This window comes from Cheilinus undulatus, linkage group 13, assembly GCF_018320785.1.
Source record: "Cheilinus undulatus linkage group 13, ASM1832078v1, whole genome shotgun sequence".
NCBI classification, from domain to species: Eukaryota; Metazoa; Chordata; class Actinopteri; order Labriformes; family Labridae; genus Cheilinus; species Cheilinus undulatus.
The window spans coordinates 32336111-32356955 of NC_054877.1; the positions used below are offsets into that span (position 1 = coordinate 32336111).

Genomic DNA, 20845 nt, shown 5'->3' on the forward strand with positions numbered 1-20845 from the left:
AGTAAACTAACAATACCCAGAAGATTCAGCCACATTTCCAGCCCCAAAGGATCAAATTAATTTTCATGTGGCTTCATTTTGGCAGCTGTACAGTGACGAGATCACATGTTTCACACAAATACTGCTGTCAACCTTCATGAGCAGCTCCTCACTGGAAATAAAACAAAAAAACAGTTCTTCTTCCCAGACATGGTTAGAGAATGGAAATATTTCAGCTCCTTGCATTGTTTCTGCAGTCATTGATCATTCCTTCTTGTAAGTGTGATGTAAACAAACTTTCCGTGTAACAAAGGCCGTGAATTACTGCCAACTCACCAGGAGTCTCTTATAGCTTTGAAAGAAGGTGCCTATAATCCTGGGACACTTCAGTAGGTCTGTGTTTGCGTGTGTTTACTTGTGTATGTATTTCATTCTCCTGGCTCCTGCTAATCTCCTGACCCCAGATGGAGAACAGTGGGTGAGCAGATTGTATTTCCTGCTTGATTCAATATTAATAGATCGGTATGCTGCTCTGTCACACTTTTCACAGGGCAAAAATGGACAACTGCTCCCCCACCATTTCCAAACTCTCCTTCTTCTCTGCCTATGTAGGATACAAGGTCTTGTTAAAGTCAGGGCACAAATAGGACACAAGATCAGAGAGGAAAACTGTAACCTGAGCAGGTGTTAAGGCTGGTACAACAGATCTGTTTCTGTGTAACAATTTACAGCTACATGATATGGCAAAGAAGATGACTCAAGGTCTGCAAAGCATCTTAGCTTTGTATTTAATTATTCATCTCACCCCAACTATTCTTAGAGGATTAATAAACATAGTATCTGGGAACAGCAGTGGGCAAATCTCATACCTCCTCTTTCCACAGCTCTTATTCTAGTGCTTCTGTTTCCAATGAGATTGACAGCTAGTAGTGAGAACTCCTTTGGTGTAAACGTCCAGATTTGTTTAGTGAGCAATTGTTATATACATATTTATATGTATGCATATATGTATGCTGTTTAAATCTTGATGGTTACGGCTTACATCTCATAAAAAAGAATAAAAAAATCCACGATCTTAAAATATTAGAATATTGTGGACAAGTCCAATTTGCAAAGGTTTCCTGATCTATTATTCTCTAACTCTGGTTCAACTGCAATCATGGGGAAGACTGCTGACTTGATAAGTGTCTGGAAGACGATCACTGACACCCACCACAAGGAGGGTAAGCCACAGAAGGAGGTCACTGCTGAAAAGCCTGGCTATTCTCAGAGGCAGAATCAAAACATAGTCATGGGAAGTTGATTGGAAGGGAAAAATGTGGTAAGTTATTTCCTATTCTGTGGCTGGAGGAGCTCTGAACCAAAAGGTCTGTACATCCATTTTCTATACCCCTTATTCTGTTCCGGGTCCGGGGGGGGGCTGGAGCCTATCCCATTGGGCAAGAGGCGGGGTACACCCTGGACTGGTCGCCAGTCAATCACAGGAGAGACAGACAACCAGGCACGCTCACACGGCCAATTTAGAGTGATAAATTAACCTAATGAGCATGTTTTTGGTGGTGGGAGGAAGCCGGGGTACCCAGAGAGAACCCACACGTGCATAGGGAGAACATGCAAACTCTGTACAGAAAAGCCCTGACCGAACCAGCAACCTTCTTGCTGTGAGACAACAGCACTAACCACTGCGCCGCCAAATCAGCAGTCTTCCCCATGGTTATGGTTGTGTGTACTGAACAGGAGTGAGAGAATAAAGGATCAGGAAACCTTTGCAAATTGGACTTTTCCACAGTATTATGATATTTTGAGATAGTGTATTTTTGATTTTCATAAGCTATAACCATCAAGATAAAAACAAATAAAGACTTGAAATGTCTCGCTTTGTTTGAGTGCAATTTAGTACAAAAGGAGACTATATTTTCTGAAGTAAATCGCAGGAAACAAATTAGCTTTTACATGATATGCAATTTTTTCAATGCTTTCATTGAGTATTTTAATGTCTTTTTCTATTGCTGCTGGGCTGTTTGCTGCCTTCAAAACTTTGTTGTATTGTACACAATCACAAGTATTTTATCTTATTGTATTTTAAATCTTATGATTTAGGATGATGAGGATGATTTAAAAAGAACTGGATTGTAAAGAATGCTCTAAATGATTTTATTAGTAATATTATCATTATTATTATTATTATTATTATTATTATTACCTCCGCCAAGGAGGTTATGTGATCATGTGGGTTTGTTTGTTTGTTAGCAACATAACTCAAAAAGTCATGGACGGATTTTCAGGAAATTTTCAGGAAATGTCAGAAATGGCATAAGGAAGAACTGATTAGATTTTGGGACTGATCCGGATCACCGTCTGGATCCAGGAATTTTTTTAAGGTTTCTTTGCTATTGGGAGATAGGGCCAATGGCGGAGGTCTGCGCTGTTACCACTTTACACCAGGAGATGGCGGACATGAGTAACTTCAATCTCAGCAGCATTTGGGTGTGCTTCTATTCAAAGTTTTGGAGTTTTTAGAGTTTGAAAGACGCATGCCTGGTCGGAGATGAGTCGGAGCGTAACAGAGAGAAAGACAGTGAATTGTAGCGAGAATACTTACAATGCTGGGAGGAATAGAGGAATATTCACCCTCTGCCATGACTTCCAGTCGTGACAGAGGGTGAGACTGTCAGTGCATCTGTTGGCACCGGCAGGCAGTGCTTCCACCACAAGAGTCCCCACGTAGCAAAACCGATGCTTTGCCTCACCATGTCTCCACCCCATCGGGGAGGGAGTGATCTGGATCACTGTTTGGATCCAGGAATGTTTTTAAAGGATTCTTCACTGTTGGAAGATAGGTCTACTGGTGGAGGTCTGCCCTTTCTGAGTGTTTTTCTAGTTATTACATATGAAACAGCATCATTTTTTCCCAAATGAAGTACAGAAATGCTACTTTAAAAATCTGATTTATCGTCAACATCACTTGAAAATGTCCCTGATTTTATGGAACATTTTCATCCCGTACAGTCAGAATAGTTGACAGGATTGTATTTAAAGTTATATGTTTCAGCTATTACTGACTAACAATCCATAGGATACCATAGTCATTAGAGTAAAGGAGGATTGTCAGGAGAAAGGGCATAGATATACAAATGCTACTGCTGTCTAGGAAACAAGTCTGGATTTGTTTGACAATCAACTACTTTTGTATCGCTACAATCATTATCAGGCATTTATATCTTTAATAGTGTATAACAATAACTACAGATATTCAGCATATTTATACTGTTGTGACAGGTATTGACTTGTAGGTCTGTATTTTCTATTGTTATTTTGTCCCAGCATACATGCCTTCCCACCTGTCTCCTTCTTTCTGTCTTTCACTATCTTACTTTGTTCATTTAAGTCTGGGCTGTCCACCAACAGGTCTATTTCTGTTTAAGGTTTCTGCCTGTTGAAAGGAAGATTTTTCCTACCTCCTGTTGTCTTGTTTTGGTGGATTTGTTGGGTCTCTGTGATAAAGAGAATGGTATGGACTTGCTTTTAATGTGAAATGCCATTTGGGATTTCAGCAACTTCAGCCATGACTGTGTGATATAAACGTACCAGTCAACCTATACAGCTCATGAGAAAATATTGCTGAGCAAGCACATAGCATTTCAATGCAGGGCAGCCAGCTCAACAAGCTCTGGGCTGTACATTATTGCATTGCTGCTGAGCACGGACTGTTATTACAAAGGGTGGGGGTTGATGTATATGCCTTAAGTGCTATGCAACCCTAGATATGATGCCATGTTAACAGATGACGTGAAGAGGAGAGCTCTATGTGAGGAAGCAGATAAAAGGGAGCTTTCATTTTATCTCGGAAGAAACAGGAGGGGGCATCATAATTCGGAGATACCTCATGTGACTGTCTTGGGCAAACTGTGCGGCTGTAGACCCGTAAGCTGCTGCTGTTGCCTCTGCTGCTGCTGTTGATGGAGGGGGTGCTTTTTTTTCTCATTGTGCCAGTTTTGACGTGAAGTCGAGCTGCTGAGACAGTAAAGGGAAACACAGTCAGAGTGGTCGCAGGCTACTTTCACGGATTTCATCAATATGGCTTGGAGAGGGGGGAGAACACGGTCGTTTTATCGACCTATCCGTTATTTAAACTGAGACTGCTCTTGTTTGTAACCCGCGGACTCAGAGGAAAAAGATAAGGTAATGTCTACAGTTATTTTTGATTAACTGCAAATGTCAATATAACGTTGCTACGCCGTGTTTTCCACGACATCGATGGTGGTGGTTAATTTTGGCAAACCGTTAGTCCAGTGTTCTCAAGCATAAGCGCTGTCTTTGATACACTCGTTTTCTAATGCTACTATGTATCCTCCATGTGTGGGCTTTTTCTAGCACTGACTGCGCCCGCTGCTTTAACATATGAGCCCATGTCTGACCACAGAATTTCTCAACCAGTGCTGCTGTGTTGTTACGCTGCAGGCCTGCCGACTGGATCAAGGCGAATTTCCCACTATGCCAACGTAGCGTTGTTAGCATAGCGGTGGGCTAGCGTGAGCTAACTGTAACGGTTAGCTGCTTGATATTTTCTTTCTCTTCTGCTCCGCTAACTTTTTTCTTCTGTAAACGTCCGGTAATTGTTACCTGTGTCCGTTCTTTCTTCTAGTAAATTGAGCGTGGACGGAGTATTTACGGTAGGGTGACTCCTCAGGTAGTCTTAAGGTACACACTGTATCTGTAGGGACTTAAACAGTAAAGTTATAGCGTTAAAGTACGCCAGTAAAAAAAGTTTCGTCAACGTTATTTTGCCTCGTTAGCCCTTGAACAGAGTTACCAGCAACTTCTAACGTGATAATAAGGCAAACTACATGTAAAATAACGGACATGCCTTATTTATAAGCTGAAATACAATGATTTAACCAAAATAAATGACTGTGTTTTGAAGTGAAAGCCTCTTCTACTCCAGGAACTTGTTACACAGTGATGTGGTGAGTTAAAACAGTATTGTGGGGCTAGAGGGGCTTGTGGTTTAACTTTTTTTTAATCTGTGTCAAACGACCATGTTATTTTTTCCTCTAAACCTGACTGATCTGACCTGATAGCCTGACTGTTTCCATGTATTTGGATAGCGCTGGACAAGGTTCAGCAAAAAGTTTAAACATTGATGTCCTTTAGTGGGAAATTAACTCAGTATTTTGGATGTTGTAGCTGCATGCTGTTTCATACATTGACCTGTAAGTCACAGTAAATTCTTTTGAATGTCTTCTACAGGTGACTTTTTTTTTGTTAATTTGAGACACTGTTTTCAAATTTAAGGTTATAAAATACCAACCTTAACTAGTGGGAGAGTATCTGAAATGTAAAATGTGCTATGTAGTACACATGGGTTGCATTGTATAGTGTATTAGGGAAAGAATCGAGTGTTTACAGGTTGCATATTAAACTGGTGAATAGCATTGGTTGCTTCATGTGGATTAAGACCTGCTCTTTTGAAATGCATGGTTTTGCAAAGGTATTACGGTCTTATCTGAGCTCAACTCTGCTCAGACACCATCCTGTGCCAAAGCTTTCTAGTCCTTCATTTGCACTTGCCTCCAGCAGTTCTCAAGATGAAACGTCTAAATCCTGGGTGGAATTTGTTATTTTTTTAACATGTCATGCCTTATAAATTCAGAACAGAGAGTTCTGTTGAAGAAGACTGTTTTTAAAGGAATTGTTAAGGGTTAAAAGGAATTGTTTTCAGAGGTTGGTTGCATTATCACATAGAACTGTGGACTTAAGGTGGTCAGAAAGGTTTGACCCGATGCAAAGATGACTAATGGGTTGTCTTGTCTGCTGTCAGGCGTCGTGTTGACTGGACACGATTTACTGCTAATACTGTGGCATGTTTGCTTCTTAATGTATGTACAAAGTAGGCTGTCCAAGTTCAGATACTGTGTGTCTAAGGCAGGTTAAAAAAAGTAAACTGACAGGAGATGCATTAAAAACAGTAGTATTTTTCACCACTGTTGACTGGGTTGCCTTTAAACTATTATAGTCAGCACACAAACCTCTTGTAGTCATATAGCTGTCATTTTCTGCAGCAGCGAGGGTGTGGTTTCCTGTTAACATCTAAGTAGCAGAGATGAGTGTTTAGCGGATGCTTTCACAGTGTGTGATAAGCAGTCTCTTGTCATCGTCATCAACACTCCCAAGTTGACTGTTTATACCTAAACAGAAACAGCAAAAAAGTGACTTTCTGCTTCTGCTTTGTGCTCTTCTTTCTGTAAGTTCCACCAGGGGAAGTTTTCAAGGTTTTCCACATTTATAGAAAAAACAGCTTTGGCATCAAGTATTTTCTTAATTTGTGTGTATTTTTTGCCTTTGGAGACTATGTTTCAGACCAGTGAGGGGATTTGTTTGTAGTCAACATTGGTGGAGTTGGACCAAAAGTCATCATGCTATGTTTTTCTTCTTCACCAAACCCATCTCAAATGCCCTTTAAAGATCTTTTGACCTGTGTTTCTGTGGTATGCTGATAAACATCTGGTCTGACGCCTACTCTGTGGTATCCGTTTCTGAAATAAAAAAAAAATCTATTTTGAAATAATCTTCTTGCTGATGTGTCTTTTGCCTTTTTCAGATCCTAACTAGGCATGTGTATTGAATTCATTCTGTTTGGTGGCCAGTTGAAAATTCTATAGGAGCTTTAATCCCCTCCTTACCTACACACTGTTGTTGGTTTTGACTCCATCTTTGTCCCTCCCTTCCTCTGTCTGTGTGTTCCCACTATAGGTTTAACTTCGTTGGTTTAGTCAGGGTATTTTCCTTGCTTCTGCTGAAACATGGATAATGTTTCTTGGATTATTTAATGCTATGTACCCTATGCCTTGTTGTCCTTCCAGGTGATGCCGTGGATGGTGCCATGTGAATGACCGAAGACCATGAAGCCCACACACAAGCTGCTGTTCGTCCTGTGCCCCATGCTGGTCCTGGGCTTTATTTACTACTCCTCCGGGAAGCTCCATCTACACGTGTGGGGCCAGAAGTCTCGTAAGTGACCTCTCCAGTCTGTCTGTAACATTTCTCCATCACCTCATCATCCATCTGCCATTCCTTTTTGAAACCTACACATATTTGTATCTGTGTCACTGAGAAAATCTGTTGGACACCTGTGTCTGTTATGCTGTGTGCCTCTCTGTGCTCACTGCCTGTCAACAGTTTGTCTGTTTCATCTATGTTTTTGTTTTTTTTAGATTGTATCTGTTAAACTGTAAATGAGTCAAGCTGTGTATCTGGCTTTATAAATTCTTTCTTTGATATTTTTATCCACTTTTTTAGAGCACTGGATGTCATAGCGTGAATTGAATTACATTTTGTTTTATATTTGGTGTTAGTTGCCCATTCTGTACCCCTAAAACTTAAATGTGCATTGTTTTGGCTTTCTTAACTATTTTGCTGTAAAACATACCCTTGTGTTGACCTACAAGATGAAAGTCTTTTCTGCATTAAAAATGGGAACCCATTTGCTTATTTGATCTTGATGATAGAAGATTTTTTCAAAAGATTTCAACACTTTGATGATGAAACATTTCCTCTCCAAACTGAAAACTCCCTTTACAACACACTGAGACACACATCTTCCACTTTCCTCTTAAATAACCCTTGTATGGGTGTTGGTCCTGACTCAGTGTGACTTCCTTGTACCGCTGAGTAGCCTCAAGTTTGTGTCTATAGTTAGAAAATAATGATGCCAGTCATTGGTGTTTTTCTGCTGTTGGTGTTGCTTGGAAAATAAGTGTTCAGTCTCTTTATGTGATCACACTGATGATGTAGGAGGGCAGGGAATTATGTCACCCTTCTGTGGGTGCCCTGAAAGAGCTAGTCAAATCCAGCAGAGGGGGCTGAAAGATTTCTCTAACAGTCCTGCAAATTTCTTGCCTGTGCCCCCTGCAGAGTAGAAAAACATTCCCATGAAGCAGCTTTGGGCAGAGAAAATACAGATATCTGCATTTGAAACTAACTGAGGGCCAAGCTGGAATGAAAACACGCTCCCTAAAGTGTAAAACTTGGAGATGTTCCCAAGTTTTGTGTCCTCGATGACCTCCCCGGGCTGTATTGTAAAGTTTCAGGATGAATCTGGAGTGTTTGTTATGTAATCATGGAGTTTAAAACAAGTTTGGATTAGCCAGAGTTGGACAGATTAGTCTGTCTTTTCCTGTCAGGTCCATAACACTGGCACTGATGTGATTAAAAGAAGGATTATGTTTCTGGTCCTCTGTGTGGTTTTTCAGCTTAACTGATACTCTGTTGTGGATTGATCAGAACTTATGACTCTTTCCTCAGGTAAGATTGTTAACCACTAATGGGTGTGAAAAGAGCAATGTTTTGCAGTGCAGTCCTGAAAAATTAGCTGGCATTCTTAAAAGTCTCCCTGGTCCGTCAGAAATTTAAGTATTGTTCATTTGTTTTTGTAGTTGTTGGAGATTATGTGGTGTCATATCATCTTCAGTACCAATGAGTAATGTGCAGTATGCTGTGTTGTTTATTAGGGGCTCGGGGCAACGACACGAGCCACGAGCCACTATTGTTCTTCCGTTTTCATCTTACGGACAAAAATTTGCCGCGCTACTCCTCCTAGGGCTTTGAGAAAACCCCTGCAAATTATACATCAAAACGTGTGGTTTGTTCCCGATCGGTGTGCTATGACTTTTCTAAGAGATTCGCCAGTTTTTCGCAAAGTTATTTGCAAAAAACTGCGAAAAATGTCCCATCTGAAATGAATGGGGAGAGAGACAATGAAACCCCAAAAATAGGGTTTTTTACCACCCCTACTGCTTCGCCATACTTTCACCTACAGAGATCATTCAAACTTTAAAACGCAGGTATTTTTGTCCTGTCTTCAGGAATGTCTTTGTTATGATGATGGGGTTTACGGTTTTCGATAGGCAAGTCTTCAAATCTCCTGTGCGTTGAGTGAAAATCATGAAAAATCACCTTGCTAGAGTGGGTGATGTCATCACCCCAGAGTGTGAGAGAGCCAACACATCGACTGAGACTTTTGCGAACAACTTGTGACTACGGCCACAAATCTAACACCACACACATATATACATATATACATATATACATACACAAAAATATATCAAAATGGAGGAAATCTTGTCCCGCTACTGTGGAACCAAGAACCAAAGCCATATCATGTGCAGTTTTGGCGTGAGAGGACCAACTGTCCCAAGAAAATGGACATCTCGGCCATCTGCTGCAATGTTACGGAATCGAATCCATTTCATTTCAAAGTCAAAAAGATGCCCGTTTTTAGATCGCCCTCCTGGCCTCATTTCTTGCACAATCAACACCAAAATTACATCACAGCTAGTTCCAAGCCTGCAGATGCTCACGCCAAAATCTGTTTGAAGATACCATTTACGGTTTTCACACACGGAGAGGAGAAAGAGACTGTGTTCACAAGCAAAAATCACCCAAAACTACTCTCTGCTGCCTCAGGTGTAACTGATCTGTAATCAGTGATGCGTAACCGTGCAGGCATTAATTACCATGGCAACAGCAGCTCTGGTGCTTTGATGATGTCATCCTTGATTGACACACAGATACAGCCCTCAATGGGCTCTGATCACGCACACACATGGAGCTGTTCCAATAAAGCAGCCCATTTAAACAATGCTTTAACAGGATGGTGGGTGGCTTCTCATCCACATACAGTCCCCCATAAAGTCTTTGGCGACGTCAGTCGCCAAAGACAGCCACACATATATCCCATATGAAGTGAATGGGAGAGATTGTTCATTTGTATGTGTGTTAGCGCGTGAAGCACGCATTGGTGTGTATTTTTGTGTTCTCTTGACTTTGGTGACGTCAGTCAAAATAGCAACACACAGTCCTTTCTCAATAAAAGTTTTTAATGTGTTCAAATGGAGCTGGAAATAACAAAGTTCATCTCTTCTGCACCTGCTCTCATCAAGACCTTGACAGGAACTGCATGTCTGTATAAAATTCAAATAAGGGACTCTATTTCATAGGGAGGGTCAACACCACCAGGTATGTCAAGAAAACAGCTGAGGCTCAGTTGCCAGGTGATCAGCATCAGCTAATCAGGCCACATGACTAAAACACATGAATGAAGTCTCCTGTCATGTACAGTGTTTCTCAACCATTTCACCGTGTCATTGTCCAGCTACATGCTGCTTCAGCTTGGACATGACCTTGTGATGACAAGTTGGCTATTGTCATAAATGGCCTTGCGATGAAACCGGCACCGCCCCCCGAGCCCCTCTCGCGATTTCCGCTTGAGGAAATTGTCTAGTGCTTCTTGTTGCTGTGCTGTTCTCTGTTTACATGTTGATTGTTGTGTGCATTTATTTATTTTTGTTTATTAAAACACAAATTAAGCCAAGGGGTCAAGATATAGTGTTGTATCGTATCATTTGTTTTTTTATTGCATTCCATTGCAATGTATGGTATGATATCATATCATTTGTATTGTATCACATTGTATTGTGCTATATTGTATTGTATTGTATCATTGGGGTTCTAGTTTACCAAACATCATAGGAGATAGTAAAACAGTGAAGCTGCTCAAGATAAATATTACGCTGCTAAACTATGGGATTAAAATCCTATCTTTATTTGAGAGCATGCTTTAATCTTTGAGAGCAAAGCCTTTTAGTTTTGAGAGCATTTTTCATATTTGAGAGCAGATTTACGTTTTCAGAGCAAAACTTTGTCATTTTATGCTCAGATTTTTCCTTCAAAACCTTGTTTGTGCGCTCGCATCTCTTTTCTCCTCGGATTTCTTCTGCTTGCATACAAAACAAAACTGCTCTCAGCCAATAGGAAGTGAGTATCGGTTCGACCAATCACGTTAATGCTGCATAGTTGCTAGGGGGTTCGCTAGATTGAGTCAAGCGTCCAGTACTGGTGGCTCCTCTCTCGTGTATCTCCCATCATTCCACGTGCTAACAACAACAACAATACCAACAAGTACATTAATATTAAAATAAAAGTGGTGATAATTCTCATCAGCTTACTTCATGTTTTTGATTCTGGTCACCGTCCATTTGGCCAATGAGTCGTCTTGAAGTATGCTTTGATGTGGAAGAAGCTAGCTCCAGAGCAGGAACAGATGGGAGATACATGGGAGAGGAGCCATCCGTACGGGATGCTGGGCTTAATCTAGCCACCACAATGACATCACATCTGCAATATGGGCAAAAATAGTTACCTTATTCTATCTAAAACTGATGAAGCCTAGCGTTACTTCACAAAAGTCATACCCCAGCTGTGATCAGCTGGTAGCCAACCTCACCTCCCCCACCCCAGCTGCCTCCTGTATAGCTTAAAGCTTGTTGCACCCCCATATTCAGATTCATGCTACTATGATTAATTGCTTCGGAAACAATTTAATTGTTTTCAATACACATGGTCGTAGTTATGGAATTATTCATTGCTTGAATTTGCCGAAAAATGCATAAGATTAACCCGAGAATAATCAGGAAAATATTTGGGGAAAAAATTGCAGTTAGATTATTTTTGCAAATCTTTCAACCCTAATTGGAGCTGGATTTTAATGTTTAAAAGTAATTAAGGAGAAGTGTACATTCATGAGTTGCTGCTGATTATGTTTTATTGATTTCATAACTTCCCCCCTATAGCTGAGTTTGCAAATGTATGCCTCTTTAACTTCCTCTTTTTTGCATCCCTGAAAGTGTACCTAATAAACTGTTGGCCCTGTCTTTCAGTGAAAGCCTTGTGTCTTGTGTCGATGGACTAAGCTAAATGTTGGAGGAGCTTTGATTGCAGAAAAAAATACTGCTGTTTTACATTACTGCTTTGCCAGATGTTTGGCTTTGCACAGGTCAGAGGGGAAAGATGAGCATGTGGATGGTCTCTCTTGCCCTCCGCTCTGGTCAGTTAAGCTATGCTGTTTCACTGAGAGGATCAAATGTGGATAATCTCCCCTCTTCATTCTTGATTTATAGTGTTAAACGCTCAGTCACTGCTCCAGGGACAGAAGCTGAACTAGAGGCTTATGCCCCACTCATCGCATGTATCATTAAGAGCATCTCGCCAGTTATCCTGTGTCCTGTTCATTCATTTTTTTGTAGCGTTGTTTTGGAACAATTTATAGAGATTTTTTTGTCTTTGCTTCTGCAAAAGAAGTCACGCGATTAAGAGTGCGATATGAGAAGCCCTTGTTTTCTGATTTAGGAAATGAGGCTTTGGAGACTGAGTCTGTTTTTTTGTCTGAAATTCTGCACGTTTAAAAAAAAAAAAGTACAATCTCATATGTCAATCATGTTTGCAGTGGTCTTGAAACTTTTGTCCTCCTTTATTTTTCAGAACATGTCCAAGTTTTTTAGAGGGTTGTTTGTTATTTTAGACAGCATGTTGCCCATTCCATGCTGTTCAATTAAAATGATATTTATTTGCCTGTTTATATGCAAAGTTTTTTTAAGCCACTTAACAAAAGGGAAAGTCTATACCGTTCTCTCTGTTATATTGATATAAAGACCCAACATTAATCAGGCATGAGCTCAGAACTAAAGCAGCAGTTGGCATAGTTTCAGTGGCAAGAGAAAACTTCCCTTTAATAGGCAGAAACCTCGAGAAGTAACAGACTTATTTTGAAGAACCATCTGCTGAAGCTGTGTTAGGGCTGAAAAGGTATAGAAGAAAATGCAGAGAAAGAAAGAAGAGGAAAACGGAGAAAAAGAGATAGCAAGATAAGGGAAGAGAGAAGAGGGAGATGGAGAAATAGAAAAGGGTAGAGTACAGAAAAAGAAGAGAAAGATGCAAAAAGACGGGGGACAGATACAGAAAGAGAGAGATGCAGAAGGGTAGAGGAAGGAAATGCATAACGAGAAGAGGAAGAGGAAGGTGCAGAAAAAAAGCTGTAGAAAAGCAGAAAAAAAGCAGAACAACAACAGTGAATAAGATGAATTAATGGCTGTTCTGGCCATAAATCCATCCTTCGGTTCAAACATGTAACATTATTGACTGAGGCCACAATTTGTCAAAATGTCACAACCAGATAAAAATGGAAACTGAGCTAAAAGGATTCATTCTGTTCTCTCCCATGGGATTGGCACAGTGCCATGACGCACAAGTGGGCCTTGTGCAAATAAGTATATGAAGGTTTCTGTCACAAGTGGGTGGTCCCAATGTTTTCTTTGTCTTCATTCTCTTTACAACAAGGACTGAAAGAGTCACAAAATCACCCTCACTGTTCGATGACTCCGTTTCATCTCAAACTGTGAATTGTAATAAATAGTAAAACACATCAGTGTCTGTGTGCAAGGCTTCAATACATATTGTATTTTATCTGATTAAAGATCAGAATAATGCACCCAGACAGGCAAATATAGTAAAGAGCTTTTGTCATGTTGTAATGCCATCAGTATTTTTTTCCAAATATGGGCTGTGTTCTGATTCTGTTTTGATATTTTTCTGTCTTTCTTGTCCAGTTTTCTGTTGACATTTTACTCTATTTTGTGGTCTTGTTTGCTGGTTTGAATTAATTTAACAGTAAATTAATGTGTCTGTTGTCAGTCCTCTGTCTGTTGGAGTGGGTTTGGGCTCTAGGAGGGCTTAATTTATGACCTATGCCCACCATGTTTTAACACTGGAGACTTCCTGTTTTGCACTTACACAACTTAGCTGAATTCTACTCACTGTCCCTGTTTCTGTGGTGCTTTCTGTTAACTGGTCAGGACTTTCTATTATCACTGGAAATACTTTTTTGAATTGGTGTCCCACTGTGTTGTGTTTGATTCTGAAACCTCTATAAAATTATATGAAGCCTTTTCAAGTGCTGTCAGAAACAAATGAAAAAAAACATTAAGTGTGTCCTGATGCAGACATAACTGGGTGCTCATGGTGGAGGCAAACTTTCCATCACCTCCAGCTTGTTTTGACTGTCAATATAGCCATTTACTTTACAACTGTTGTCATTGATCTGTGTTGATGTTGTGAGCCAACTTTGGGAGATGACACTCATCATCTGATAGAGTCCCTGTGTGAGTGCAGTAGGGTGCATGTTGAAAAAAGTTAATAGAAATATAATAGCTTGTATTGATAGGGTGAAATGAAGTCACTGATTCAGCACAGAATGGTTTTTTTTTTAAGTTTTTAAAATGTTGTTTATATTTATTCTATTCAGTAAAGTAATAGAGAGTTACACAGGAAAAGGATTGAAAACTGCAGAATAGAAGAAATGTGCTTATCAAATGCAGGCAGTATTGATCAAAGCCAAGGGCACATGGAGTTTGCACCTTTGTACTAAACATGGTTCAACACCGGAATGCAGAACTTAAACGTCAGAGTGCCTTGATTTGAACTCTTTGTGTTTTTGACAAATATTGACATACAGGAGACTGGTAGTACAGTGATAGATACCGTAGACAGAAGTTTGGTAGGTAAAGCATTCTACTGACAGCAAGATTTATAGTAAGATTAGCAAGTTTAATAACAGACAACTTCTTGAGAACAAGAAAAACTTTTAGTGAGGTTAAAGACAGGGTCTAAAATTAACATCTGCAAAGTGCCAAATGCAGGGAGGTTTTCTGTTTTGTCACTAAATCTCAGAGGGCTGTCCTACACATGCGGGCATTAAATGTTTGTCTGAAATAGACATAATTCGTCTGCTATCTGCAGATTGGAGCTTTGTTGAAGAGCTGCAGACACAGGAATGCCAGCCGCTGCACACCACTGTTAACAAAGTCAGTGTGTGTCCCAAGTCACATACTTCAGTACTAATACTACTTATTCAGTGTGCAAAGTGCATTAACACTGAGAAGTATAGTCAAAAGCAGTATTCTACTGAAACACTCAAAATGGTCCAAGAATAAGTGTGCAACCTTGACCACGTCAAAAATCACTTCAATGAATGCCATATTGCTGATGTAGCAGATATGGTACTGTTGGCATGCTAGCTGACATTAGCATCTGCTTGCTAGCTAACATGTTAATAGCAACAGCTGCAGATTTCAATGAAGAAAAGGGCATTTAAGGCTAAAAAAGTTCATTTTCTTTAAGAGAGTAATTTTACGATAAAGTATGAGTTACTTGAATCTAACTGAGGGAAAATAGCCATCAAATTTCAATCAAAATCACCTACCACCTGTTTAAAATTGCTTTTAAAAAAAGAAGTAGCAGAAGAAAACGGGAGGTTTAACCATCATACCTTCCTGTTAGTGCAAACAGCAGTGCGGGATTCAGGATGATACAAGCCTGCTGTGATTAAGTGCTCTGCACTGAATTTAAGTATACTGTAAAACAATACACTAGCAGTATGTGATTTGAGACACAGTGAGTATCAGACTATAGCTAGTATGTGCTTAGCTGGTGGCTTTTTTTGTCCTCTTGCCTAGATGGCTTGTAAAGAAAAAGGTTAAAGGTACAGTGTGTAAAGTTGGGGATATTAGCAATATCTAACAGTCAGATTTTAGATGGCAGCGTCCCCTTGTGGTGGTAACTGTGTCAACAAGGGGAATTTTAAAAACACGTATCTGTTATTTCGTCCCTTTTGTGGTACTGCAGAAACATACAAGGTGCAAAAATCCAAAATGGCGGAGCCCATGAGGGGAAGCCTCCTTGTGTAAGAATAAAAGGCTTACTCTAAGTTAATGAAAATAAAACAATTTTATATGTCAGGTGATTAGTTACTAATTTATACATAGGCCTGCTTATACATATTCTGTTTTATTTTAACCAAATTTGATCATCTGAATGCTGATTTGCATTGTTCACCAATGCAAATCAAATGAAAAAGAAACAGTTTTTGGTTGTTTTCTTCTTTCAATAGATCTTTAAGGGGATTTCATATGTGAATGGTGATTTTGTTTTTTTTTTTAATTTGTTTTGGGAAGTAGGTACGTGGCCCAGCATTTTTACACATGAAACACACAACATCACCTTACTGATACAACACAGCCTTTTAAAAATGGATCAGCCAATGCCTGTGTAAGGCTTATCATGTTCATCTTGTGTCTAAAGCTGTGGTGTATGTTGCAGTTCAGGCCAACCATCTTACAAATTCAGAGCTCAGACTACGTTATCTCTTGCGAGGGTCTGCTCTGCTGCTAGTAACAAGAACACCACCTCAGGGTGTTAGATCACACTTCAGATTAACACCTGTGGGGTGAGAAATGAATTAGTTCCACCAGCCAGGCTGCCAACAGCCGCAGCAAATCACACAATTTGAACCCAGTTGATTTCAGGCTTTTCTAAAAATAGACTACCGAAATGGATGAAGGAATGTTTATGTGAGATGAATTAGGTTATCAGCTGATGTTTCAGAATTTGGGAGAATGTCTGTGTACTGTATTTACCGATCTTCAAAGTTAACCTTTTTGTGTTGAGATCTGCCTCCCTCTTGTGTTTATAATGGTTTAATTAGCAGTAAGGTGAGCATTTACTGAGGGATCTTGCTCTGAGTATTCCTGACCCTGGGTTGGTTTCAGCATCAGGATTGTCTTCTCATTTCTTAGAGCCGAGGTATTAAATCACCATCACACTGATAGAATTTCAGCTGCTGCAGAGTTTTGCATGAACTAACTGGAGCATTTGATACATAATGAAGGCTGTATTTTGCTTGCAGCCTTTTATCAATGAACACAATATTTTACAATCATTTACATTTGCTCAAATTTATGCTGTGCTCTTGTCACAAAAGCACTTGTTATGGTGTGAAGAGGGCTTTTTTGTTTTTGCTAAATGGACAGTTGTCCTCTTACTATTATGATGGAAACAGGAGAGAGTGTTTTCACTTTTTTGTTTTCTAAAACCTGCGTTGGCTTCTCTTGAAGCAATTTTTGTGCTTAATTGAAGGTTCAGGCTTTATTTATCTGCTAAAAAATAAAATTTTGAGTTTAAGAGATGTGCTGCAGATGTCAGAATCATACCCATAAAAACAGCATTTAACTCATTTAGTTAAAGTAAGTCAGTTACTTTGAGTCCATCACAGCTGTTTGTAATTCCTTTATAAATCCTTTATAATAGCTACAATTCTGTATGGTACTACTGTGATGGTAGAACTTGCCTATAGGATCAGCATTAAACCTTTTGATGTGTTGTTTCTCTCTGTCTGTGCCATCCTTTTGTGTGCATCTGTTTTTGTGCAAAGCCACGGTCTGTGTTTCGCTGATGCTGAAATGATCCTTTTTAATATTCTGTGGACTTTGGTCTGTAGTTTTGTGGTTACTGGTTGTTTCCACAGCTGTCAGTGATGAGTGTCTTAACCCCCTTTTGTTTTCAGAGAGGGATGCAGAAGTGACAGCTGTAGCCCTGACTAAAGGGGCTGAAGTGAAAAGAACTCCAGGTAGAGGCACTGAGACTCTGCCCATTGGGTGACTGTCAAATTACTGTGTTGCGGATTTTTTCAAGCTGATTTTTTTTTCCCCTGCAATATAAACCTCTGCTAATGCAGTAATAAAAGCTTCACATTTTTACCGCTTTCATTGACCTATCATCTGTTTCGTTTTACCGGTGTGTGTGCTCATTCACTCATTCAGTCTTCATGGGTAACTTTGGATCTACCACAGCCATAATATTCACACAGTGGGGCTTTCTGCACTTAATTTTCCACCTCATTGGACTTTCTGTCTGTGTATAAAGATGGGGATTCAGAATTATAATTCAGCCTTCTGGGAATAAAGCTATTAACCTTTCCTTCTTCTCCTTTCTGCCCTTTTGCTCTTTCATATTTGATTATTTGCAGTTGGCTTTGTTTTCAAGTCCAATGCAATAACAGACTGACCTCCAACTTTGCTAACTGACCATTTTGTGTTTCAGAGTTGGAAACGGAAATCCCCGCGGGACGAATAGTAGGCTCAGGTACATCTGCAGCCCCACCTGCTGTTCCCTTACGCATACTTGTTGTCCTCCACTGTTAAAGACAAACTTAACAGCACCTTTTTTAAAAAAATCCTGCAGTAGCTTCAGCCAGCACATTTGGGTCTGTAAACATTTTAATTTTTAGTTTTTTCAAAGTCACTTCCAGTTTTTTGTAGTTGTGAAATATAAAATGTGATACCCCTGACAACAAGTGAGGACAGAGCAGCCTCTCTGTGAAGCTGCAGTATGATACAACACTGCCCTCTGTTGTTGTGGCTGGGAAAAAAATTGGCTGGCTTGTGAAGCAGACTGCAGGAGTTTTGGTGCATAACACTGTAAGGTTTTCACAGCCCAACATTTGTGTTTCTGGTGCGGCCCTGCCTCTTTATTTTCTCCAAAGCTGCTGGCTAAACTCGGCCCCTCTGGCCGCTTTATGCTTCTCTACAGAAACATAATGCGCTCACACACACACACTCACCCATCTTGGCTGCTTTGGCAAAGTCTACCATCCTCCGGGGCAGTGCTTGGATCCTTCCCTAACCAGCCATCACGCATGCCCATTGTCCTTTTGTTCTTTATCTTTCTCCCCCAGCTGCTCTGTGAAGACAAGATCTGCAACCACAGGAGTAATACCACACTCTTCCTACTTTAACTAATGCTAAATATTGCAGATAGATATTAACAGTATATGTTTAATAGAGCCTTTAAGCTTCATTATGAAAATAAGACTGCAGAATAACATTCTTAAACCACACCTTTCTGAATAAACTGCTCATTTTTCCATATCCTGGTTTATGTGCTTCTTCTGTCTTCTGCCTCAATGCTTCACCAGGCACCTATTGGTTGTCCATAGGTGATCTCGAACGTCTTTTCTAACTTTATTTGAAACTCAACAGATTGTTTTGGCTTTCATCTCTAACAATGCTTGTTTTATCGCAGTCTTTAATTCTAATGCTTATTTATCTTTTACATTGGCTGAATTGTCTTCCCATAAAAGATGCACAGGTTGCTCACAACTACAGCTAATAAGCTGAAGGTTGAAAATGTGTATATTGACTAACCATAGTTTGTAAAGAACCTACAAAGATGCCATGCTTTCCATATGTGCACTAGTGGTAACACATTTTTTGTTTTGTCTTTTTTTCCAGTGTATGATAAGCAGGGCTTCCTGCTGCAGTTGGACACTAAACTGTGAGTGAATTTCTGTCTATTAAACATTGCTTTACTGTTCATCATGATCTGCATGGGGCTCTTACAACTTGATATATTCATAACAACTAGTGTAACTAATCACTAGTTACACTTTGACTCCTTTTGTTAAGAAACATTTCATAGCTCTTTCTACTAAATACTTTACACAGAGATTCTAGTGGATCAATTCAGCACCATTAAAATGCAAATCTAAATCTATGGCCAACTAATTGGACTTTGGGGGACCTAACCAAAACTCTGTGTCAGATTACTTTAATGGCCAGATTGTAAGATGTTTTTCTTCCAGGAATACACCTCAAAATATAGGGTTGTCCTGTATTTAAGGTCTTGGCTTTTAAGTGCCAGTATACATTAACAATCGACAGGGCTGTTTATCTGCATAGCAGGGGAATCTCTTGTGACTAAGGTCAGCTGTCAGTGCCAGAGGGGGACACTAGGGGGAGACACGGTAAAGGAACAGAGAGGCTCAAATGAAGGGGATAGTTAACCCTCAAGTGAGGCAGTTATGACCAAGTAGCGACCATGGTTGAAAAATAAAGCCAATGCAGAAGTGAAAAGAAAACCTGCAGTTCTTAGAGTGTCAACTTGAGGCTGGCTGTAAAGTACAGGGAATAATGTAGACATCCCATGTTAAAATGCATATTTTTTCAGTGGAAATAAACAAAAAGTATGGGCTTAAATCAGTGCTTCTCAACAGGTCTAGATTCAGGGCCACCACCACGTTCTTAATGACAAATCTAGTCTCTTATTTCTTAAAATCCTCCAACATAACCAGTTGTTTTTAATGCAAAACAGGATTTGCCATGGAACAAAAAATGTGATTGAACAAAGACATGGAGACATAACCTTCAAAATGAAAGCACATAATAGACTTTTCCCCAATTATTATTTCAAGATACACATCCATGACCTGCTGAACATAGCTTAGTGAACCACCAGTTGAGAGTAGAGCTGGGCGATATGGCCTAAAATTGATATCCGGAGTTAGCTATCTCTAGCTATCGATCTATCGATCTACCTATCGATCTTTATTTATGTATGTATGAATGACAGGGTTGGAATTGAACTTCATTGCCTTCCTGCCACATCAGGAGTAACTTTAGGACTGTATCAGACCAATATTAAGTGTGTAAAGTTTACCTGTGCTGTCAAAAAGGCCTCACCACATGCAAATGGGCCTGAGATCTGAAAAATGTAACAAATAAATAACCAAAAAGCTATTTAGGAAACCGTTTATTTAACATATAACATATTTATAATAGGTAAGATTATGTATTTTGGTAAATGTTCTTTAACATGATTGAGTAGCCCAGCCAGTGGGGGACAATCACTTTCACTCTCTTCACTATTATTATCCACACACATGCATGTCTCAGTGTCCTTCTGTTGTCTCTATGCCTGTGTGAATTAAGTGCATTAAGAAATTAAGTACATTCATCTAAACAAGATAAATAACATAAGGCTATTTATTTTGTTTAATAAAGGGACCAGGTATAGACCTGCTCTGTAGGAAAGATATCCTTAAATATCTTCTGTTGTGGTTTGGCGCTGTATAGAAAATACAATTAAAAAAAATTGACTCGACATTCAAGAGGGGCGGGGGGTGCTGTTGGGGGGGCGGGGAGCCCCAATAGAATGGTAGGGGAAACACTGTGATCAATAGATGGTTATCTGCAACCACTGCCTGTCCTGCAAACACATCCACTATTTATTTTCTACTTAATTGCATTGAATTAGACATAAAGAATTGCAAGTAAAACTTTTAAAGTTTCATTCTGTGGGAAATACCATAATTTGACAATTTGATGAAAAAGACACTGAAAACATGAGTTTTATTGGACTA

At 39.7% G+C, this 20845-nt stretch overlaps 1 protein-coding gene across 7 annotated transcripts in view; it reads left to right on the forward strand.

The window, feature by feature from the left end:
• The window catches only part of st3gal3b (ST3 beta-galactoside alpha-2,3-sialyltransferase 3b), a 73607-nt gene that overhangs the window by 12688 nt on the left and 40074 nt on the right, over positions 1-20845 (forward strand). Inside the window, exons 1-6 of one of the 7 annotated variants that reach the window (XM_041804338.1) lie at positions 4467-4652; positions 4925-4946; positions 6843-6990; positions 17213-17275; positions 17749-17790; positions 18939-18981. In XM_041804338.1, coding sequence (XP_041660272.1) covers positions 6882-6990; positions 17213-17275; positions 17749-17790; positions 18939-18981 — 257 coding nt within the window. In that variant the 5' untranslated portion in view covers positions 4467-4652; positions 4925-4946; positions 6843-6881. Of the gene's footprint in view, positions 1-3752; positions 4162-4466; positions 4947-6842; positions 6991-17212; positions 17276-17748; positions 17791-18320; positions 18417-18938; positions 18982-20845 lie in introns of those variants that run through there. The other 6 variants (XM_041804334.1, XM_041804335.1, XM_041804337.1 and 3 more) reach the window with 6 other exon arrangements.